Genomic DNA, 24,294 nt, shown 5'->3' with positions numbered 1-24,294 from the left:
TCTAGACTATGCAGGTTAGGCTTCTCTGAATCTCTCTAGGAAATTCCTGTCTTGCTCTGTTGGTTGACCTCAGAGGGTGTTTGCCAAATGGGAGACTAATATGTGAAGTAGGTGCTTAGGTAATTTGCTGCTGCTCAGATGAGAAAGGTGACACTATTAAGATATACTTCAAGTAAGTGCCTTGTTGTTTGTGGGGTTTTTTGATGCTAAGGGTCACCATAATGCAGGTCAGAAAGGACCTCAGGAAGTCATCTGGGACAGCCTCCTGTGAAAAGTGTGCTCAGCTTGAGGTCAGAGCAGATTGCTCAGGGCCCTGCCTAGACTAGTCTTGAAAACCTCCAGGGCTGGAGAGTGCCCCGCCTGTCTGGGCAGCCTGCCCTGTGGTTTGATGGTCCCGACAGTGAAGGTGCTTTGCCTTGTGTGCAGTCTGAGCCCTTCTTGTTTCAGGCTATGTCTGGTGTCTTTTGCTCTTGCACAGCGTCCTGCTGGGAAGAGCTTGGCTCTCTGTGCTCACTTACCTTTCTGTGGGTAGTGGAAGGCTGTATTGGCAAAGCCTTTGCCGTGCTGCATAAGCCCCCTTCCTTCAGTGCTTTCTTTCCAGAGCAATTGCTCCTGACTGACAGTCAGGATGGCCTGCAGAGCCAGCCCAACTGTTGTGACACGTGGCTGGAGCCCCAGACAGAGTGCAGTGCCCTGAGCAGTGGGATCCCTGGGTCTGCCAGCTGTGCTCCCGCTGCACAGCCCAGGGTCACCCCTGGCTCCTGATCATTCTGCTGCATCTTCAGCCCCAGCTCCCTTTTGGCACACCTGCAGCCCTGTGGAGTAGCCGGGGGTTATTCCTACCCAGGTGCAAGGCTTCACTTCTCTAGCTACAGAATTTCTGAAGGCTCCTGTTGGCTCATGCCTGTGGCTTGTCAGGGAGTTCTGGATGGCAGCCCAGCCCTCATGTTCGGGGTGTGCTGGGCTGTCCACGGGTCTCAGTGTAGTCTGTCTGTATCACGTCTTTGGCTTGTGCTTTTGCTCTCTCCTTTGCTTTCTGACATAATTCGTGTTTCTCTTCATATCTTCAGCCTTTTCACTCACCAGCAGAAAAAAGATGTTCCCTGTATGTTGCCTCACAGCAAGTGAATGTTCGAGGTCTCTTTTTGAATGGTTTGAAAATGAAGCTGAACCAATTACCTGTTTCCAGCAGGCACAGCAGTAAATACGGTGTTGATTAGTCTCTGCAGGCTTTGCTGTCTGAGGACAGTGGGCAGCTGGGGTGTTCCCAGAATTGGGAGCTTTTCCCTAGTGTGGCTTAGGTTCTACACTATCCTGATCATCCCATGGAGTTGTGCTTATGTGAGTCTGTTCTCTTCCAAAAAGCATTTTTGCAAATTTATTTTGTCAAAACCTAGACATTTTTATCTTGTTGCTTCTATGTTACTCTGCCTCTCATTTTGACAAATACCCCTCTGGAATTCATTGCCTTTCCCCACCTCATCTTCTCAGAGTGCACAAAGAAGTGACTTGTGATTTTTGTCAGTGCTCTGTCTCGGACTGCAGGAGTCCTTTTACACCTAGCAAAGAGACTGGGGCTCCTCTAAGGTGTAAGCTCTTCTACCTGATTGCCTGCAAGTATGGGACCATGTTTGCCTTCCAGAATTGATTTTCTGTGTTGTTGCTTGTCTGAAACGTTTCTCTAGAGGATAAGGGAAAAAAGTAACTTCTAATAAGAAATTGGTAAAACATGCTGCTGCTTTTGCTCTGAAATGTTTTGTGTGGCAATAAAAGTAAGATTGAACCACCAACACTTGCTCTGCAAGTCTGAATTTTTCCTATCCCTAACATGCAGTAAGACTTAGCTTGTATTTTAATTCCCAGGATTAGAAACGCTCTTTATGATTCAGTGCAAAATCTACAATTTTGGATTTCTGGAAAGTTCCGAAATTAATAGGAAGATTATTTTATATCTTTATTTATATTTATGTAATATTTATTTATGCTCTTATATATTTATATATAATTATATTTATATAATTATATTTATATAATTATATAAATTTAATTTGTATTTATATTATTCTTTAATAACAGGAAAGTACATCTTGTCACCATTTTCATTTCCATTTCCAAATTTTGTGCAGCATATAGGTCACAATACTCTTTAATTTGGAGGATGTTCTCAGATATGCAGTTGATGTCTCTGAAACAGAAGAAAGTCCAAATATGTGAAATGTCTCTAGATCTGTAAAACACACTTTCAGAAGGATGTCTGGAAGTCTCACTTTAGGATTTAAGAGTATGCTCTAGTGAGATCTTGAGGCTGTTTACAGGCAGCTAAATGGGCGCAATATGCTCCCTTGATAGGCCTCACTTGGGCTTCAAACTTCCAGGCCTGAGCTGGCTGTTAGTGCCAGAGTGATGTGGTGTCTTCTCTTGGTGCCAGCTTTAAATGGTTTATTCAATATTGCCATCATGGAGATCACATAAATTATCAGGAGATTGCTTACTCCTGTCATCCACTGTGTTTCCAAGCAGAGATTGCAGGAACACTCAGGGAGCAGTGCAGGGTTTCTGCAAGGGCTGCCCAGAGCACATCCAGCATGACACAGCCATGGAATGATTCAGCTCTTTCAGAGATGGGTAATTGTTACACATATGAGGAAAATGGGAGGTGTTCAGCCACTGACTTGGATTACCAGGGAGAAGAAAATCTGTTCCTTCCTCTGGCAAAATGGGCGCCAAATTTCATCACCAATATTTGTGACTCTAAGCTTACATGCGAGTGTGATCTATTTTTAGTATTGTTGTCTATATTCAGAGTTCACACTAATGTAGGCTTAGATTTTAGTATCTGAGATAGAAATAATTACCCTGCCACTGACCACACTAAACAAAACTCTTCCTGACTGTTCACTTTTCCCAAGGGCATGGACTGACAGAACATGAGGGAATGGTCTTAACCTGAAGGGGAGGGCAGGTTTAGTTAGTTATTAGAGAGAAATTCTTCCCTGTGAGGGTGGGGAGGCCCTGGCGCACAGTGCCCAGAGCAGCTGTGGGTGCCCCTGGATCCCTGGAAATGTCCAAGACCAGGTTGGACATTGGGGCTTGGAGCAGCCTGGGCTGGTGGAAGGTCCCTGGCCATTGCAGGGGGTGGAACTGGATGGACTTTAAAGTCCATTAACCATTCTGTTTTTATGTTTAATTTAGGCTTATAAAATATAGAGCTCATCTCTGGTAGAGAAAGACCAAATAAAGAATGAATATCCTGACATTTGTAAAAAGTAGACATTAGGAGAAGGGAATTAATAAAAATGGATATCTGGCAAAAATTCCATGGTCTAAATAAGAGGAGGACAGTATAAGAAATCACACCACAAATAGATCAGATAAGGGCAGGGAAGAAAATAATCACATATGGTAGACACCATATAAAAGGAGTTGTGGTATGGGTTTTAAATTTGCAAAGATAAAATTAATGAGGTATTGATCAGAATTTTGCATATAAATGTTTCTGACAAGACTGAATTGCACTATTTTCTGGTAAAATATGATCTCTTTGTGTAGAATGCCATAAGAATGCGTAAAGATTTTTCGAATTTTTTTGTGTTTTAAAAATAGCACTGGTAAATCATAATAGTGATCTCTCAGGTTCTGAATCACTGAATTTTGCCAACAGACAGATTAAAAGATGTTAAAAGCAAAAGCTTGCTGCCCCTATAGCCCAGACAGAGTGCTTCAGAATTGTGCAGAGGTTCCAGCCAGAATTTTTAAAAATTGCTCAGACTTCCTCTAGAATGTAGGACACGTGTTTGGAGACCTTGTTCCTGGCCCTGTGAGCCTGTGCAGCACTTGGGATGGCAGCAGAAGCGGCTGGTGGTTGAGGAGTTCTTCAGACCCAGCTGGCAGCACTGCCTGGAATTCTGCAGAGGTCCAAGATGGTTCCTTGACCTGAAGCTTCTGTTCCCCACCTAGGATTACACAGGGCATGTAGGAGCAGCCATTCCCATAATCATAGGCCAAATCATAATTTATTTTCAGGAATAACTGAATGAATGCTGAGCTGGAATTGCAGGGTTTCCAATGGGTCTTTTTCATCAATTCTGCTATCACTTAACACTCTGAAAATAAACTGTGTCAAAATATTTCCTGGCCTGTATATGTGAATGTATGATGAATCAGATGAAGCATATTGTACTGGAGGAAACGTGCAACTAGAAAGCAGTAAAAGGATCAGCATGGTTGACCTTGTTTGTTGTTGGAACTGATACTTGACCAGCAGGTTTACATAGAGGTGAGGTTTCACATATATATATAAATACGTTGTAATTGTGTGAGTCACTATTGAAGGTGAAGTCTTAAGAACAAAGCAGAAGGCCGGGAAGTAGTTAGAAAAGAGATGTGGGAGCAGGGGGGTTGTTGCAGACAGTCAGAGGAGGCTCAGCTGTGCTCACCTGCCTCCCTTGCTCACAGGTACGTGCTCACCAGTTAGTTTTACCGCCGTGTGACGTAGTGATCAAAGCCGTAGCCGACTACGTCCGCAACATTCAGGACACCACTGATTTGGATGCCATAGCAAAAGATGTTTTTCAGCATTCGCAGGTAAAGCATAAAGCCAGATGTTATCTTGGGGTTTTTTTACTCAATTTTGCTGTACATTTGTGTTGAAGAATTGCACTTGATAAAAAAGTGACTTGATCAGTTGATAATAGGTGTCTGCTGTTGATAACAGGCTCAGCTGTCCTAATTTCATGTTCTGTGCTTTCTGAGGGTGAAAACACTGTGTTGACCCTCAGTGTTTTAAATTCTTTATAACTAGAGGGGTTTGTAGTCTAGCTGTGTGCACTGCCTTCAAGAATCAGCTGTACATGTAGACCGAATGTTTAAAGGTTACCCTTACATGGGTTGACATACCATTTCCTATACTGAAGCAGTGCTGCAGCCCAGGAGGGTCCATAAGCATTAATCCTGAGATATGGTGCACATTAACTGCTGAACATCCCTGTGCTGACCTGCAGGTGATAAACCTGGATGTGCTTCTGACAGAATTTTCTTCTTTTTTTTTTTTTTTTTTTTTTTTTTAATTGTAGTCTAGAACAGATGACAAAGTTACTCGGTTTAAGAGAGCAGTTGCTTATTACTCGGCAACTAATAAACCTATGCCATTTCATCCACCACATTACCTGGGTAAGTACTGACAGCAGCCAGGCTTTTCACTTTGACTAAAACCCAGGATAACCCTAAATCAGAAATCCTATTGGTAGCAGCATCTTACAAAAATGGGTATATCTTCTGGCAATTCTCATTGACCTGTGGAGATGAGGTTTCAGAAGGTTTTCATAGGATGTATGCTGAGGTTGTGTTCTTGTCCCAAAAGAGGACAACCTGGATTACTTCTCTTTTTGGCTACTGCGGCATCCATTCTGGTATTTGGAATCTTGAGACAGTGATGCTGTGAACAACAGAAGTCTGGTGTCCACTCCCATTCATGAGGACAGTTGCTGTTTCTAGTCATTAAAACATATTTACTGTTTCTCACTGGCCTTGCTGGCATGTTTTAGAAATGCCTTTATAGTCTTTGATTTTTTGGTGTCATAACAAACCTGCTCAAATTGCAGCCACACATTGTTGTGGTGTTGCAGATTATTCTCAAGGCTTAAAAATTAAAATGTGTGATCACAGGATTTCCTACTCGTGCCCCAATCTTAACACTAAAATGTCATTTTAGCTAAAATTTTCTGAAGATCTTCAGTTACCACACTGGTACACTGACACGGATTTTCCTGCTCTTTTTGAGGGTGTGGGGTGTCATTATTTACATCCAGAGACCTGCATTAATGGGTTTAGAGGCTACTCTAGGTCAGATATTCAAATGACAATATGCCAGCATTCTGTATCTGCGTGACGTTGGCAGTGTCTCCATTATGACATCTCTTGGGGGTTTTTTCTTGTAAGCTACCTTTGATTCTCAGATACAATAGGAATGTGCAGCAATGAGAGATACAAAGACCTGAAAGAAGGTGAAACACATAAAATACACTTCACAAGCTACAAAGTACTTTTATTGAAAGATAAAAATGAATAAACAAACTTAAAGGCATAGGAGAAAACAGTAATGCTAACAGAACAAGAGTAAATAAGCCACAGAAGCAAAAGGACAAACAGGGTAACATTTGTGTCAAATACTGAATGTTTTTATGATTGCTTGGTTTTTTTTTTCTTTTTTTTTTTTTTTTTCCCTTCTCCTTTCCCTCCTCCCCTGCAATACAGCAGCCAGACCGAATCAGTTTGGTATGCCTGGGATAGTGCCACCATATGTTACTTCTCAGATGCTTAACATTCCACAGACCTCACTACAAGCAAAACCTGTGGTAAGTACAGCTTTTGCCCTGCTCCTTGGGAGAGGCCTGCTGCGCTCAGCAAGCTGGAATCCAGGTGGGAAAGGTGTAGCCATCTTTTTCAGTGTGAGCAGTCACTGACTGAATTTTAAATCTGTAACTGAAGTGATGCTGCAGACTCTGGTGGAAGTTTTTGTGGATGCTCAAGATGTCTCAGTTTTAATGCATACATTTGGGAAAAGCCACTTGATTAAAGAAAGTATTTTGTTTTAAAAGCAAAGCCTTAGTTGCCTTCACTTAAGAGAGATCCATTTATTTTAGGCCCAGCAGATGTCCAGTCAGGGTGGGGCCCAAGGCCAGGGTCCATACCCATACAGCCTCTCTGAGCCAGCCATCACCTTGGAAACAGGTGGAAAAAGTCTGTCTGAGCAGAACAATTACAGTAACATTCCTCACGAAGGAAAACACACACCATTGTATGAACGGTCGTCTCCAATAAATCCAGCCCAGAGTGGGAGCCCTAATCATGTGGATTCAACCTATTTTCCTGCCTCTTCTACATCCTCATCCTCTGACAACGATGAAGGCAATGGGGGTGCAGTGAAGTAAGTTTCTCGTGAGGATGTTCTCTTACTCAGCGTCGGTTAAAGTAAATTTACTTTCAAAATCGTGTACCTGTATCCTATAAGAATCATAGAATCAATCATAGAATACTCTGAGCTGAAAGGGACTTGCAAGCATCGTTGAAGTCAAACTCCTGGCAGAGTTGGACTTCACAGAAATCCACAAATTAGTGATATGATAGACCTTAAAAAGATAGTTTTGGGTGTCTGTGGCTGCAGTCATGTGCATGGTTCAATCACATTGCCTTCTTCCTTAAGCAGGAATCCAAAACCAAATAGTGTTGGGTGTTTTTCCACTTCTGCCCTTATATTTTATTGAGAGAGTGAGGTTTTGGTAAATGTCATAAAGCCTTCAGGTCCTTTACTTTATATAAAAAATATTCCTGTTTCACAGTATAATTCATTAAAATTTCAGAAGCTAGGATCTACAGAACATCACTGAACTTGTGGTGTTTACACGTCCTAAATTTAGGCGTAATGTAATGTGAATGTCAGAAATTCTTTTCAAGACTCCTGCAAGTGAGTAATAGAAAATAGATTTTTAATAGTAATAGGTTTTTAATAGAAAGCATCCCTTAAAATCAGAATATCTTGGCCAAAATTCCAGTCACAGACACCAAGGATTTGTTTCACTCTTTCAAACTGCATTTTAGTATGATGTTCTTCTTTCTGTTGTCTTTTAGCCATGTCAGTGGGAACAAAATAGGCTGGGAAAAACCAGGAACCCAGTCAGAAGGTCAAACTCGTGGAGAGCTGGGAGACCAAACAAAGGTATTTCCTTAAATTCCAGGCATCCTGTTTTATTAGTTAGTATTAAAGCTTTATAGCAAGCTCAGAGGAGGATTTTCAATATTGATCCATGGTATTTAGTGCAAACCTGTACGGCTTGTGAATTTGAAAACAACAACTTTAGAGTACGGGGGAAGTTTTCCAAGGACATTGTAGCATATGCGTAAAAACAAACATGAAAGAGAATGTTTTAGAAAATACTAGATGCAAACCAGGAACAAATCAATCACCTTGTTTGGCCCTTAGCCAACAGTCTCGCCCTCAGATGTTGCTCTCTGGGCTTCCAGTGGTGCATGTTGGATTTTCAGAAAGGAGTGACAGTGTTGAGTGTCCGTGGAGTCAGAGCCCATGTCCTGTATCCCACAGGGCAATAAGCAGATGACACCATCAGTGTTAGCCACAGGCCACTGCAGGTGTATTAGAGCTCAGCTGAGGAGTTTAAAATCCTTTATAACTGTGTGGTAAGGATTTCACACAATACTTGTAAAGTTGCTCCATGGGGCCAGTTAGTGTTGGTGCTTAACTAGGTAAGGATGAGCTAGATAAGCCCTTAATAAAGCTTTATCATTATTAAATTTGAGATTTCAAACCACATTCAAATCAAGAACATTATGGTGTCTATTCCAAGTTTCATCTGTGTTTGGAAAGAATATTCAGGGCATTTACACTTAATCTCTCTGTGCCTTGATGGTGGAGCTGTACACCAACTGTTAACTCTGTCAAAACCCCGTGATCTTGAGTTAGTTACACTGTGAGCAAACAGAACATTTTCCCTGTACTTTTGTCGTAGGAATTCCAGTAAACTTGGGCTTTTGTGCTTAAAATATCAAGTGGATGATTTCATCCATCAGCGGTTATTATTCCTGCAGACTACGCCTGTACATAACGGTGTCTGCCTGGGGATTAGTCACCGTATGCAAATGCTAATTTGACCTATTCCATTCCTTTCTTCTCGGCTGGGCTGGGCTGTGTGTGCAGCCCTGTGGGTCCCCCAGCCCTGAGCTTGTCCTTTCCCAGAGACAGCCCCCACTGAGCCACAGCTGTACCAGCACTCACTAAACTTTCCAAGAGATGTATGCACAAGCTGACTTAAATGTATCCAGTTTAATGTAGTAATGCTCCTGAGCTTTACTTGCCTGTTTTTTACTATCAAACCACTGTGTCAGCCCTCAGTAGCAGGAGAAGGCAGAAGGATCTTTTGAGCACAACAGGAAGGATTATGAGTACATTTTGTAAATGAGTTCATTTCCTGGAGAGGTGAACATTAATAATTGAGAAAAGAGATAGCACTTCCTTAACAAGTTGCCCAAAGAAGCTGCTCAATCCCTGGCAGTGTCCAAGGCCATGTTGGACAGGGCTTGGAGCAACCTGGGACAGTGGAAGATGTCCCTGCCCATGGCAGGGGTGGAATGAGATGGTCTCAAAGGGCCCTTCCATTCTGTGATTCTATGAAGGTTTCAACGGAGTGAGCTATGTGAATTTCTGAAGAAAAGTGCTGAAAATCCAGCATAGGTCAGGCAGGTAGCAGCAGTCTTGACACTCCTTTCACCTGACTTAAATGTTAAAATTCCTTGCAGTTATCTCACAGTGAGATTCTACATGACAAAGGTAAGCTCCTCTCATTTGGCTGGATGCATATTTCTAAAGAAAAGAATCACCTTTTAAGTGTGGTGTTTCCTCAGCTTAGGTGTTGGAGTATTGCTGGAGCAGATGCAGGAAGAGCCAGGGAACTGCAGTCAGGGAAAGCATTGCTGTCACCTGGGGGCTTTTCTCTTCTTGCCTCTGTGCTTCCAGTAATTGGGAGTTCTGTAAGCTTCTTGCTGTGGTTCAGTATCACTGACTTACAGTTGTTGGGGTAGTAGAAGACAGGGGAAAAAAAAGCTTTAACCTGATAAAGAAATATTTGGGACTATAACACAGATTTAATAAAGGTGATATAAAAGCATTTGGTATTAGCATGGTGTTTTGGAAGTGTTCTGGTTTACAGGTTTTAACCATTTCATCTATATATTTTCATTTTTATAACTCAAGTCTATATTACCAATGAAAATGCAATCTTTCTGTAACATCCCCTTTGATTGTGTGATTAAAGTGTCATCTGAAAAGGTTGCCCTTTGATATTTTGCTAGAGCCTGTTTTTACTACCTACACCTTTCTGTAGAAGACTTTTGGAAGTTGTGTGGGGTTTTTTGTTGTTTGCTTTCAGATTTGTATTTTTCTTGGGTCTGAAGTGAACCACCTGGGCTTGTCTGGGCCTATTTTTCTTGTTACATGTTCTGTGGGATTTCATGCTTTGGTCTTTCCCTTTCAGCTTTGCTTTTCAAGTCTTAGGAAGCATATGAACTTCTTTACTCAATTGTGAAAATACTCATGCATGATGTATCATCAAGTGATCAAATTTTGCTCTCAAAAGTTTTTACTTTTGCTGTAATAATTTATAGGTATGAAGCGAATGTGAATTCATAAGCTAAAACCAGCTTTTGGTTTTGAAGAAAAGGTTTTTTAGGAATGAACTCTAAATTTGTTTTGGTTGTTTCAGTGAGAAATCAACATAAAATCCTTATAAAGGCTGGGAGATTTACAGTATATTGTTATGCATCATATTTTTCCCATAAGTTTATGAACTGCATTTCTAGAACTGGAACAGAATGTTTAGTCTTCCAGTCAGAAAACTTCACCATTTTCTCTTACAGTCTTCTCAGACAAAGAGCTTTCATGTTTACAAGAACCCCAAACAGCAAAAAAATTCCAACAACATTTACGGGGCTTTTGAGTTTAGACACTATGTATTTTACATGTTATTTAATTGAACCATGTAATTTTCCCTGTTTGTCTAGAGTTACAAGCTGAGAAGGGCTATGTTTATGGAAGTCTAGATAAATTACAGACTATGTGACTGTCAGTTAACACATTGAGTTGGGAGTATCTCGGAAATACTGAGTTACGAGGCCATTCACAGGTCATTAAAAGACCATCAGTCCACTTCTGCATTATGCAGTTAAAATTTTTAGAAAATAGTAATTTCAGTTGCTGTTAATGCCTTAAAAGTTATTATCATCATAAAAAATAAATAAATATCATAATATTTATTTTCTTAGTAATTTGGTTCTACTAGCAAACAATGGCTGAAGGTTTCCTGAAAACCTTGCAGGCAGCTTTGGATAATGTATTCTGCACACGGCAAGAGCATGATGTGAAGATTTACTATTTTCTTTGGGGGTGAGGGAGGAAGTTTGCTGTTTTTCTTGGCTGATCTCCTGGTATGTTTCTGGACACATCCAAAGCCCTTTATTTTGTATGTTCTGTTACAGGCAGAAGGTTCCTCTAGTGCTTCTTCAGGAAGTCAGGCAGCTGATGTCAAAGGGAATCAAACCAGTAATCCACAAATCCCATGCCTCTTGTCCATGCCCACCAGAAACCACATGGATATTACCACCCCTCCATTACCTCCGGTAGCACCTGAAGTATTACGAGTGGCAGAGCACAGGCACAAGAAGGGGTTAATGTATCCCTACATCTTTCATGTCCTAACCAAGGTATGACATTTGGAAATGAGGCACTGTGAGATAATGATTCTGTGAAGATAATTGCCCTGGCATTTCTGGCTAAAGAGTAACAGATCTTTACATCCTTTTTAAATGCTCTAACTTCTGATCCCTTTTTAGTCATTTGAACCAGTTTCCCTCCTGTCTTCTAACCTCTGATGTGGTTCATTGTTCCAATAAATTTGAGATTACTATAATTAGATGTGTTTATTTACAAAATTAATTATTTTCCCAACTATTTGCAGTTATTTGTATATATTTCTATGCATGGGTGTATATGTCTGTGTGCATGTGTTTATGCAGAGTCCATTTCCATTTAAAAATTCCTGCGTATGTACTTTGGTGTCTGTGCCAAGTCTTTTCTATTTTCAGTGTTCAGAAGTACTGAGATTGTTTTCTCTCCCAGTCTGATCCCTCCCATTACTGATAGCTGGCCCTGAGAAACACAGCAGCTCTAAGAAATCCCTTTTGTACCACCAGCTGGCAAAGTGGCACTGTCCCCATGCCTGTTAACCTGTATTCACCTTAAAAATCCTCTTCAGGACAATAAGGACCCACAGGCAGATCTGAAACCCATCAAACTAAAAGTTACTGTATCGAGTTTGAGGTTTGGATTTCCTATTTCCCATTTGTTTGTTTGGTACCACAGCTCATGTTGCTGTGTGTTCTTACGCTTTTTTTGTCAAAGACAAGTGAAGAAGAATCAAAAGGTCTGTGAAGACCATTGATGCCAGTTCTGTTTCACACTTTGCATAGTGTGTGTTAGCATGTTTAAATACTACTTGATGTTTAATCACAATCATTTGAGTTAAAAAAGGTCTTTAAGATCACTGAATACAGCTGTTAACCCAGCATTGCCAAGGCCACCACTGAACTGTGTCCCCAAGTGCCACATCATCATGGCTTTTAAATCCCTTCAGGGATGGGGACTCCACCACTGCCACCTGAAGCCATTTCCTTTGTCCTGTTCCCTGTTCCCAGAGCGTGACCCTCCTGTCAGGGAGTTGTGCAGAGCCAGGAGGTCCCTGAGCCCCCTTTTCTCCAGGCTGAGCCCCTTTCCCAGCTCCCTCAGCCCCGTCCCCTCCTCTGGACACACTCCACACCCTCAGGCTCTTTCTTGTTGTGAGGGGCTCCAGACTGAGCCCAGGGCTGGAGGTGGGGCCTCAGCAGTGCCAGCACAGGGGATGGCACTGCCCTGCTCCTGCTGCCACCCCAGGGCTGGAACAGGCCAAGGTGGCCTGGTGCTTCTCACCCACCTGGGCTCCTGTTCAGCTGCTGCCACAGCAGCCCGGGGCCTTTCCAGCCCCTCTGGCTCAGCCTGGAGCTGCAGGGGGTCTCTGTGACCCTAGAGCAGAGCTGTTGGACCCTGTGGTGAAGTTCTGGTGATTCCGTAAGAAAGGGACACATGTTCCAGGTTATGTTGCTGTTACTGAGAGAGACCTTTGAGTCATAACCTTACACCTAAGGTAGTGTTGTCTGAGTTAAACCTGACAATATCCTCATGTAACCACTTCAAGATGTCACCTTCAGCATTCATTACCGGGATAGTTCAAATAGCTTTTTTTTTTTTAAGGGAAAGTAGCACAATGGAGTGTTTTCTTGTCAGTGTTAAAAATAAAGGTTGATTTTTGGGGGCAGTGCAGTCAGTCATTTTCCAAGAATATCATAACATGTTTGGATATACAGTTATAGAGAACAGTGTTGTTGAGAGAAAATGTTGGAAGGTTCTTTTATGCTTTTTTTCTTAAAAGGTCTAAAATGCTAAATTTTTACATAGGTGTATTCAAACCCAACCTTAGTGGAATAATTCCCAGTTAGGTGGTTTTTGTCCAGGTGTGTTCGTGCATTGTTTTTCGCAGTGAGTCCCCAATAAATTTCAAATCCTGCAGCAAAAAGTCAGACTGGTGTTTTTAGCATGAATATTTTTTTTTTAAATAATTGCCTGAAATCTAGATCAGCTTCAAATGTGCTTTGGCTGTCTAAAAGCACATTGCTCTATTTCCAAGTGCCTGTATTAAAAGAGCAGTATTTAGTTAATCCTCACATGTAGCTAGTCCAGACAAATATGTGTGTGATGGAGAAGGTAAAGAGGAAAACAACAGAACGTGGAGGAAATGAAGCAGGCTGGGCTAATCCCTGAGCTGAGACCCACTTTACTACTGAATCACATTTGTCTTGACTAGCTGACGTGGGTCAGGATTGAATTGAGTGCATACCTGAATGCTTTTTGTTCACTGTAACATGTCATATTTCTCTGCTCTCTTTCCTGCCAAAGGGTGAAATCAAAATCGCCGTTTCTATAGAAGATGAAGCCAACAAGGACTTGCCTCCTGCTGCTCTCCTGTATAGGCCAGTGCGTCAGTATGTTTACGGAGTCCTGTTTAGTTTGGCAGAAAGCAGAAAGAAAACTGAAAGGCTTGCTTTTAGAAAGAACAGACTTCCACCAGAATGTACGTACTGCAGAACCCATGCTTTATTCCCCTTCCCTTTGCTGTGGTCCCAGAGCCACTTGTACTGTGATGTGAATAGGAATTGTTGCTAAGATCCTGTCAGGGTAGCTGATGCCAGAGGAATTTCAGGCCTATTTAATGCCATGGATAAGGGAAAAAGATGTTAATTTGAAATTTTATTTCCTATTGTAGTTTAAGAACTGTAAATGCTGCCATTTCAAAGCAAGCTCTGAGGTTTGCTTTTGAACATCTGCTTAAGCTGCTGCCAGACCTGCAGTGAGTGATGTCAGCTTGTGATGTCATTTCTGTGTGTGGCAGAACCATATTTTAAGAAACTTCTATTCTGTGCACACACATACAAATCTGCCTGCTTTTTTTTCAAAAGTGAGAGGTGCACAGATTAACTTGCCCTGGCTTCCTGAATATGTCCCCGAAGGTACCTCAGGGAAATTTGCAAGTATCTTGTGTCCTTCAAGTATTGATGTATAAAAACCTAGTTTAAACCCCACAGAAATCAGGGTGTAATGTAACCAAAGGTAGACCTGGGTGAGGTCTAAACTTCTGCAAACAACCTTGTCAAAAGATCCTTTGACTTGTTCAGAGATGTGGATGTTAATCTTCTCATTAAACTGAGTGTTATCTTTTTAAGTCTTAAGTTTCCAGGAATTACTGTCATTCCAGCCCTTGTTCTAGAGTGTTTTTGTTATAATGAATGCATACAGGGAAATGACTGAACTTAGCAGTAGCAGCTTATAAAGGTTACAGGAATACTGAAGCATTCGGTGCATGGCAGCAGCAGCACGAGTATATAAATGTAGGAGTCTGCTGTCACTGTGCTAAATTTAAGAATCACATATTCAAATGTATGAAATCATCATTCACAGGCTTCATGTGTAAAAGGATAAAAATAAGTATCAGTTATAATCTTTATATTCATTCTCTTTGCTCTTTCCATTTGTGATTATAAAATGTTTTTGTATGATTGTAGTGAAGGCGATTATCTCCCAATGATGTTTGAAAAGCTTTTTATCTTTGCCAGTTACTTTGTGGGAATCAGCATTTACCCTGCTTGAATAATACCTCAGCACACCTACTCACAAAACTTCTTACTTCTTAAAACTCATACAGCATAGTGGCATTTCAGGTTACAAGGTCATTTCAGTATTAAAACAGTAGTTTTATTTGCAGTTGTCATTTATCCTCATGAGAATTCTGTCCTGAAAAGCGTACTACAGCCTTTTTTTGGTGAGTGGCTGAGTGCTGGAGGTCTGCTTCAGGTTAATCCTGTAAACCTAGAATGTTCTCTTTAGGCTGCTGGGGAAGCCTATATAATCTATTTTCTCTTCATTTATCCTGCTTTCCAGAGTTTATTCTCAGTGGAGGGTAAGCACACTGCTGCTGACTTGGTTTAGTTCTGGGAGCTCTGGCAAATCTTGCTGCAGGACGCATTCAGCTACTGACCTACTTCTAGCTTAGGACTGACCAGGCTCTTAAAAAAGCAAAATCCAATTTGAACGTATGCCCAAAAGTTCCTTGCTTGGCTGCAAGTGCCAGTGCCAGTAAAGATAGATTTGGGCTGCTGTGCAGGTGTGGGCTGTGAAAGGGCTCTGGTGCAGGAACGCCTTTATTTTGGCTGGCTCTCTTACAGGGCAGCAAGGCTTGGGCAGGCTGTGCAAGACCTAAGGAGAGGACAGTGTCTGAAGCACTGATTAGCCTTCTCTAACTTTGCTGAGCACCCAAGTTGCAATGAACTAGTGATGCTCATTCTCCTCCAGTGTCTAAATTATTTTGCTGCTCTCAAAAATGAGTAAATTATGAAACACAGTAATGAAAACAATTAAGAGAAAATCTAGCAATAATCCTGTCATCTTTGTTGTACAAACCAAACACTGGCAAGTTAATAGTAGTGCCTGAATAACTGGTGAGGATACTACTGCATGTGAGGGTTATTGGAAACTGGGAAAAACGCATAATAAACGGACATGTCGGGATTGCTACTAAATATATAGATGGCAAGATAATGGATCTTTCATGAAACGGATGGCCTTGTATTTTAAAACATTATTTTTTCTATGGAGTTTAAAAGCCAGTGAGAAACAAGAGAAGCAGCAATCAGTGAGTTTCTTCAGTGATCAGTGTCTGCTAAGTGATGCCTTTGCTGTACATGGCCTCATCTCTGATCCCAGAGGACAGGGGATGCTGGGTCACAGGGTGCCTGCTGGTGTTTGGGCTGCCAAGGGCACGGTGCTGACCGTGCTGCCCTTCCCTGGCAGGGGCTGGAGACCAAGGATCTCCCTTGCTCTGCTTGTCGAGCTCTGAACCAGGTTATTTCTGTGTCTCATAAATACATGAGTGTAGTGAAACCATCTGCTCTTTCTGCTCAGTGGCAAAAGGCACACTTGCACAAGCTGCTCCTGGTTGGATCCCAAGGTATGTTATTTTAAGCCCAGCCACCTTGTGACGTGCTGTTCCCATCGCGGATGTGCTCAGCCGGCGCCAGCCCTGCCAAGAGGAAAGCCATGTCTCTTGGGCAGTAGCCCTCATGCAAAATCAAGCATGCTGAGCTCAAGCTGTGCTGTCAGGAAGGATTGTAAGGTTAAAAATCACAGTTAATGGATAAGACCAGGACCACTGGAGCTGTGCTTAGCAACCAGTGCTCTGCTGGGGTGCTGTGGCTGGTGCCTTTTCAGCCTGTAATAGCACTCAGGTGTTCATCAAGCAGGTTACTGTCCTGCAGGTTGATGCTGACCCTCTTTGCTTGGATTAACTTAACATGTGGTGAGGGCACTGTTGAAAGCAGAGGTCCATAGATTGTGTGGTGCCTCGGGCCTCTGTGAGTATTCAAACGTGCTGATGAGCAGTAGGATGAGGTTTGGTATGAAAACAGGATAATCACCATGGTAATGGGGCTGAGCATGCTGAGCCTCGTTGTAGTCAGTGTAGTTTTCAGGGTAAGCACTGCTCATTTCTCACTGGAAGTCATGGGAGGGAATGCCATACGTCCTGTGATTCTGGTGGCTGAGGATGCAGTGAGTTTGGTAGCAGTCTCAGCAGAGGCTTTTCAAAGGTTTAAGAAATGCCCTGGAGAAATAGGTGGGTATGGACAAGTCCTGGATTCATCTGTTCAGTTAAATACTAATTGTGGGTGAACAGTGCTAGACCTGTGCTTGTTGATAGATTCAGCTGCAATTCCTCATCCCCATCACTCAGAGAGGAAACTGTATTCCAGACCACTAGATGGACCTTTGTGTTAAACCTTTTCACAAGAAGCATGGTTACCTGCACCCAGCTGTGGGTCCTCAGCACAGGGCACGGACTGCAGGAGCAAGTCCAGAGGAGGCCATGAAGATGTTCTGACAGCTGGAACACTTCTGTGGAGACCCTCTGGGAGGACTCAGCCTGGAGAAGACAAGGCTCCAGGGAAAATTAGAGCCCTTTCCAGTACCTAAGGAGACTCCAAGAGAGCTGCAGATGGACTTTGGACAAGGGCCTGGAGTGGCAGGACCAGGGGAATTGCTTCCAGAGGGCAAATACGGAATACTGGGAAAATAATCTACTTTGTGAGAGTGGTGAGGCCCTGGCACAGGTTACCCTGCCACAGCAGGGGGTGGAACAAGGTGGGCTTTAAGGTCTGTTTCCACTCCAGCCATTCTAGGAGTCCTGTATATTATCATTATTTGGCATAACAGAGAAGGCCGTGTGCAGCTCTAGTGTGACCTTTGTAGCATGTGGCTGAAGAACAGGCTGAGGTATTCTTTGTGTGGCCTTCATGTCACAGAGCCATGGAAATTCTCATCCACTAATTAAAAGCTTTGAACTGTATTTGAATGTTGAAGCGTAAAGTAGAAAACACACACATAAAACATTCCCTTCTTCTAAGCGTAAGGTCCTTATGTGTTCAGTGTAAGTGAAAGAAACATCAGGGAAGCACTGGTGGTGTGTACAGCTTTGCTTCTGATACCTAAAGCAATTACAGAAGGGTTTGAAATCACACATAAAATACAGACTTCCATTTGTGTTTGCTGTTGCAGACCTAAGCGAGCAGAGAAACCCAGAGAGATGAGCTGTGCACCAGGGCAGGGTAGCTCTACTGGCTGTTAAAGCCCATCTTTAGTGCAGTAGTGTATAAAACCTGGGAGCAACCAAAATAGAACATGATTTTGTAGTGAGGTGACCAACTAAATATATCAAAATGTTTATTTGCATTGCTGTGAGTGATCTTTGTAAAACTGCCCTGAGCTCTGTGAAGAGTAACTGTAATGCAAGGCTGGGTTTATTCCCAAAAAGCAGGAGAGCTCTTTGGGGTGTTCTGGAGTTTTTCTCTTTAATCCGGGCTATCACCTCTGCCGTGGTTTGCCTGCCCCTGGCTATAGGATCACACATCAGGCTGCTGCCCCACTGCTGAAAGAGGCTTTGTAGCTGTCAGGTCTGTGCTGGCAGCGGTGGGACGTGTTCCCCAGGCTGTATCCAGTGGATTTCCAGCAGAAAGAGCAGGTCTGGGCTCCCTCAGGGAATCTCCCCGGGCTGTAACCTGAACCTGCACTAACAAGTTCCTTGAACCTTTCCACACTGCATAGCTGGCTCAGGGCTAGAAGGGTGCAGGCATGCTGTGAACTGTGTCAGGCTCGGGGTTGCTCCAAGGCCAAAGGTATCGTGTCTCAGCCTTGACTTGAACTTGTGTTCTGTTCTGGTTGTCTTCAAACAGAGGGAGGGAGATGATTTAGCAGCAATGCAGAGTGAACTGTCTTCGTGCTGATGTGGATGAAAGGGACCTTGGGCACAAAGCCACTAAGCTCTTCGTAGAAAGCAGTGCAATAAATGCGAAGGCTTTATGTAAAGTAATATTTTGTAAAATTTTTAGGTTGCACACCTGCCTATATTTGAGATATCACTCCATTGCAGTAGCTGAACAGCTACAGACAAGTATAATACTACCAGGTTTAAAAATGATTCAAATAAAAACACTAGGATCATATTGTTCTTAAAAGACCACATTTGTGTTTATGTACTATTTTTATTTATTGCTGTAGGTTTCTGATCACACACAAGTATTGTCAGATAGACAGAGATATTTAAGGGGAAAATTGCACTTTTAAGTTAAAATGGTGGAATGGTTTAGGTTGGAAGGATCTTTAAACATTGTCCATTTCTAATCCTCTGCCATGGGCAGGGATACATGCCAGTAGACCAGGTTTCTCCAAGCCCCGTCCTCCCTTGCATTGAGCACTTCCAGGGGAAATTGTGCTGTTTGTTTTAGAAAAATATATGTATTTCCTCTATGTTTTTTATTCATTTGAAAATATTAGTATGACATTCCTAGTGTATGTGTGTCCGTACACACCTGATTTGTAAGTGATCACAATTAAAAGGTATTTCGTGTGGGGTTTGAATTACCAGTTTGGCACTGTAATCCAACACACTATTGCAGTCTCAAAGTGAGGCTTTTTAAATCAAAATCTCATGCATATGAAATCTGAAATAAATGCTGGAATATGAAATACTAAGGGTGATTTATTTCTGCTGTTGCCATTCTGCAGTTTCACCAGTGATAATTAAGGAATGGGCTGCTTACAAGGGCAAATCTCCTCAGACCCCTGAGCTAGTGGAAGCCCTGGCCTTCAGGGAGTGGACCTGCCCCAACCTGAAGAAGTTGTGGCTGGGCAAGGCCGTGGAAGACAAGAACCGACGGATGAGGGCGTTCCTGGCCTGTATGCGATCAGACACACCAGCAATGCTCAACCCAACTAATGTGCCCACTCATCTTATGGTGCTCTGCTGTGTGCTGAGGTTAGTGTCACCTCCAGGCACGTCAGAACCCGGGAAAGGCTTTACTCTGGGATCTCTAGAAAGTATTCATTCATATCTGCAGCCTCACTGGGAGAGGGGGTTGGGTTTGGTTCTGGAAAAGCGTGTGTAGTTCTTTTTCAGTCTCTAAAGCATTGACAGGAAGACAAAAAAGGTGTTGTGTTGCAAAGAGGTTGTATCATTTGATTAGTTTTCCCTTGGTGTACTCAAGGCTCCAGCTCAGTAAAAAAACAACTTTTGGGGCCTCAGAGGCTTCTGTGGGTGAAGTTGCACAACAAAAGCTTCCAGCTTTCCAAAGAAAAAGTCACAGTGTCCAAAATCCTGAATGGTTCGATTTTCTGATTGAAAATTGACAGAGGAATTGGGAGATGCTTAGATTTGGAGCGATCGTTTAAGACAGCTAGCTTATAATTCTTTCAGAATCCAAGGTTAGCATCTTACACATGGTAAAATGTAAGCCATTTTTGAGAATGATAAATGTAAATTTGTCATTGGTTCTATTGAGCTTCATCTTACCCTTTGAGTGCTAAAACACTGTTTCTCCTTATAGGCTAGTTAGTATGCAAACAAAGTGGGATCTTAAAGCTCCTCTTTTCACTGGCACAGCATGTTTCTGTCCTGTCACATGTCCTGTATCCATGTTGGCGCTGACTGGGGCCGTGTTTCCCTCACAGGTATATGGTACAGTGGCCAGGGGTGCGCATTCTGCGGCGCCAGGAACTCGATGCTTTCCTTGCCCAAGCATTGTCTCCAAAGCTCTATGAACCTGACCAGCTTCAGGAACTCAAGGTAATTCTTAACTAGAACTTACATAATTGAAGAGATTTGTTTCCAGCTGATCTGGGAATTACTGTAGTGTCTGATCTGTATGTGCCTGTCTCACTAAAAGCCTTGCACAATCACCTATACTTTCCTAAATATTAGTCTTAGTGGCTTGAAGTGTTGCAGAGATGGCTGCAATGTCTGTTTTCCAAACACAGCACAATAAATCAAAATCACAGACTGGGCTGGGTTCAGAGAGATCTTAAAGCCCATCTTGTTCCACTCACTGCCATGGGCAGGGACACCTTACACTATTCCAAGTTGCTCCAAGCCCTGTCCAGCCTGGCCCGGAACACTCCAGGGATGGTGAGCCCACAGACTAAATGACATCTAGGGGCAGAGATTTTGGCAAAGGTGTCTATTACAGAGTCATCAAAGTCTCACTTCTCTCTTAAGATCTGATGCAAAGAGGAAGAAACTCCACTGTGAAAATCGCTATTCTTAGACACCTTAGAAAGGAATTCCCAGAGAAAATATTCTTTCTATTCCAACACAAAACAAAAAGCAGATAATATTTTGGTTTAATAGTAATTGTGTTATTTTTCAATTATACATAAAGTAATGCAGATGACTTCCAGAAGATCTGTTGGTTAGCTGGAAGATGCCATAATTCCCTCAGGGTCGTAAATGTCTTCACAGGAAGCAGCTTGTGAAGCCAGACAGAAAGAGCAGCTGAGTTTGAACCCAGTCATGTATCTGCAAAATGAGCGGGAGAGTCTTTGGGCTCTTAAAGGTTGCTTATTGCTAAGGAAGGTGGTAATGGAGTTTAATTTTAAAATTTAGTACCGAGGTCTTGAAACTGTTCCCAAGCAAGGGCTGATATTTTGAGAAGTGTTTCAGAAAACACCAGTAGCGATATTTTCTTACATCAGTGATAAAAATACACTTATTGCAAGCAAATCCTTTTTGCTTTGACCACTACCTATTATTCACTCTTTAATTCTACCTTAGTGTCCCTATCCTGCATCCTAAATAAAGCTGTTGTATGCATACACACTATTTCTTATTAAGAGATGTGTTCTTAAATCAAAATCTTGAATCAAACTAATAGAAAATCCATTATAAAGGGGCCCAGAAGAAAATGTGTTACATGGGAAGAAAAATGGAATTTTTCATTGAGCTCCTTCCTGAGATGTTCTACCACACATTTCAGAAGCACTTAATTATTTGGAATAAAATTTTTAATGAATTCTTCTAGTGCTAATTTCCTCTAAATGTCTTTAGAAATAGTTTTCTGTACTTTGTATTGAGAAAATAGGGGTTTGTGTTTATCCGTGGTCTTCAGAGCAGGTGGATGGGACCACAGCTTTTCTGAAGATGGCAGCTCTGCATGCACAAATGGGGGATTCCAGTGAATTCTTCTGCTCAAACCTCTGAAAGTGTGAATGACCTTTTAAAATCCCTCTGTTTGCAAGAGTTTTGAAAAGCATGTAACTATAGGAATAACTCTGAATTACATCTCATTGCCATCTTACCACGTTTACCCCATTTTTGAACAGATTGAGAATCTGGATCCCCGTGGAATCCAGCTGTCCGCTCTCTTCATGAGTGGTGTGGACATGGCTCTTTTTGCCAACGACGCCTGCGGACAGCCCATTCCCTGGGAGCACTGCTGTCCCTGGATGTATTTTGATGGGAAATTATTCCAGACCAAGCTCATCAAAGCAAGCCGGGAGAAAGTTCCGCTCATCGACCTCTGTGATGGTCAGGTGTGTCACGTGTGGGGTGATGGAGTGTCCCGTGGGCCCACAGGGGCTCCGTGGCCTGTCATCATTCACCTCATGTGTCTCCTCTGTTTCTAAAGGCAGATGTGAGGGGAATGGCTAATGGGTGGGTTTTGCTGTTTAGTTCCTTATTTCTTAATGAGTAGAATGGCATTTGGGTAGATTTGAAAGAAGAGGCATCAGCTTGAATTTGGTTTTTTTTCCTCTCAAAATGGAAACACTGATATGATGAATGGCCAACTTGGAAACTCTGCTCATTTGTTCAAGTCCCACCTTTTTGGGTCAGACTGTCCAAAGGACTAAGCTGCACTGGGTTTGTAGTGAAAGAAAATTGGTGAATTCTAATTGATTTTACAGACTGCGAAGTCGTTCTTGGGGTCCTCAGCTCAAAATCTTTTCACATTTCTTACAACCATCTTAAAATACAAATGGAAGAGTTTTTTGTGTTATCCAAATCATGCAAAGTTACTATCCACCTGTAAAACCAGGAAACTGATAAAACAGTTTACTGAATAACCCAGACTTTTTTGGGTTTAACTTTTTGAAAGATACGAAATTGTATCCCTTCCTTTTTTGTGACTTGAGGGAAGCTCTGATCCAGCTTTGCTACTGGTGGTGGCTGTGGTCCCTCTCAGGCATGTAACCCTCTAGGCATGTTTCAGCCTGTATGCACAGACTGTGGTGTGCAGTCCAGGTTTAGGATGATGATTCTGTCTCTACTCCTCTATTATTTTGCATTTTCCTTTGAATTTGTTGTGTAAATGTAGCTTTATACAATTGAAATAAGAATTTTAATGTCCCTCTGTGACCTTCTCTTTATTCCTAGGCTGAGCAGGCAGCCAAGGTTGAAAAGATGCGTCAGAGCATCCTAGAAGGATTAAATTTCTCCAGGCAGAACCATCCTCTCCCTTTCCCACCTCCACCTGCCATGCCTTTCTATCCAGCTTCTATGTATCCTCGACACTTTGGGCCAGTCCCACCACCTCAGGGCAGGGGGAGAGGCTTTGCTGGTAAGTGATGGGACAGCGGTGCCACACATTGCCTTACCTTGCACATTCCCAAAACTACTGACCCTGGTCGATCTCATAGGGAAACCACACAAAGGCAGGTGGTCAGCTTGTGTTGGCATGTGCCAGTCTCTGTGTTTGGGGTTGCTTTTATCAGCCCAGTGATACGGAATGTGCTGTGTTGCTGCAGATTTTCATCAGGATTTTACTAAGTGTGCCAGATCAAAATATTTTACTGTTATTGTAGAACTAGAAAAAAGAGGAATGCATTGACACTGGGTGGTATGGAAAAGCTCTGATTTGCACAGTAAATTGATTCAAAACATTTATAAATTAACAGACACAGTTTAACTGTCAGGGCTGAAGACAATCTTTCCCCCTCCCCACGCCTCTGTTTTGCTACAGTCATATAACCATTGGCACCCTCAAGTGTAAATACTGACATAAACATTCCAGGCTGCTCCCAGAATTGCTCCCTTCTTCAAAATCTCTCCGTGCCAAGGCCCGTAGGTGTATGGATACTGGACACAGGCATTCCAGGGATGCCATGACTGTAGCCACCAGAGCTCACTGCCACATAATTGTCACAAGCCTTTGCAATGCCACAGAAGCTGGGATCCCGTTCCAAGCCCCAAGGCCTGCCCTTCGGATCAGAGGCTCCCTGCTGGCTGAGGCAGCAGGACCCCTTTGGCCAGGGCTCCCTCCGTGCTGCTGCTTCGCCCGCAGGAGCCCGGCCAGCGGGAGCGTGGCCCTCCCGCCTGGCTCTGCAAGGGTGGAAGGAGGCAGCACAACCTCTCTGCTGGGGCCTTCCCGGTTGCCTGGCCCCCTCACAGCTTTTCCCCTGTCTTTCTTTACCCTGGGTCTAACAGGAGTCTATGGCTTCGGAGGCCCTTATGGGGAAACAGTAGCCACAGGCGCTTACCGGGCCTTCCGGGTGGCGGCAGCGGCAGGACACTCCGGAGCCTTCTCTGGCAATGACAGCAACAGGACTAGCAAGTTTCAGGGCGGTAATTATACCCAAACCCCTTCTCTTAGAGCTTCTGGCAACGGCTTCCTCCACTGTACGGGTTGGTCTGAGGCTTTCCTACTGACTCCCTGTCTCCCTAACTGTCTCAGCTTCCCTCTCTAGAGCCTGCCCGGTGCTGTCCGCTCTGCTCCCGTCCCTGCCGCAAGCCCCCGGCGCCCTCCTGGTGCCACGGGAGAGCCCCA

The 24,294-nt window shown here is 43.0% G+C and overlaps 1 protein-coding gene across 4 annotated transcripts in view; it reads left to right on the top strand.

Annotated features, from left to right (window-relative positions):
* Nucleotides 1-24,294, top strand: part of FAM120A (family with sequence similarity 120 member A) — a 46,400-nt gene that overhangs the window by 13,768 nt on the left and 8,338 nt on the right. For 2 of the 4 annotated variants that reach the window (XM_066326990.1, XM_066326992.1), the window contains exons 4-14: nt 4,456-4,584; nt 5,073-5,169; nt 6,253-6,353; nt 6,642-6,925; nt 7,627-7,714; nt 11,044-11,268; nt 13,553-13,727; nt 19,265-19,514; nt 20,207-20,321; nt 21,854-22,063; nt 22,905-23,088. In XM_066326990.1, coding sequence (XP_066183087.1) covers nt 4,456-4,584; nt 5,073-5,169; nt 6,253-6,353; nt 6,642-6,925; nt 7,627-7,714; nt 11,044-11,268; nt 13,553-13,727; nt 19,265-19,514; nt 20,207-20,321; nt 21,854-22,063; nt 22,905-23,088 — 1,858 coding nt within the window. Of the gene's footprint in view, nt 1-4,455; nt 4,585-5,072; nt 5,170-6,252; nt 6,354-6,641; nt 6,926-7,626; nt 7,715-11,043; nt 11,269-13,552; nt 13,728-19,264; nt 19,515-20,206; nt 20,322-21,853; nt 22,064-22,904; nt 23,089-23,954; nt 24,093-24,294 lie in introns of all 4 variants that reach the window. The other 2 variants (XM_066326989.1, XM_066326991.1) reach the window with 2 other exon arrangements.

The sequence above is a fragment of the Sylvia atricapilla genome, chromosome 11, assembly GCF_009819655.1.
Source record: "Sylvia atricapilla isolate bSylAtr1 chromosome 11, bSylAtr1.pri, whole genome shotgun sequence".
Taxonomy (NCBI): Eukaryota; Metazoa; Chordata; class Aves; order Passeriformes; family Sylviidae; genus Sylvia; species Sylvia atricapilla.
This window is presented reverse-complemented; position numbering and strand designations above follow the sequence as displayed.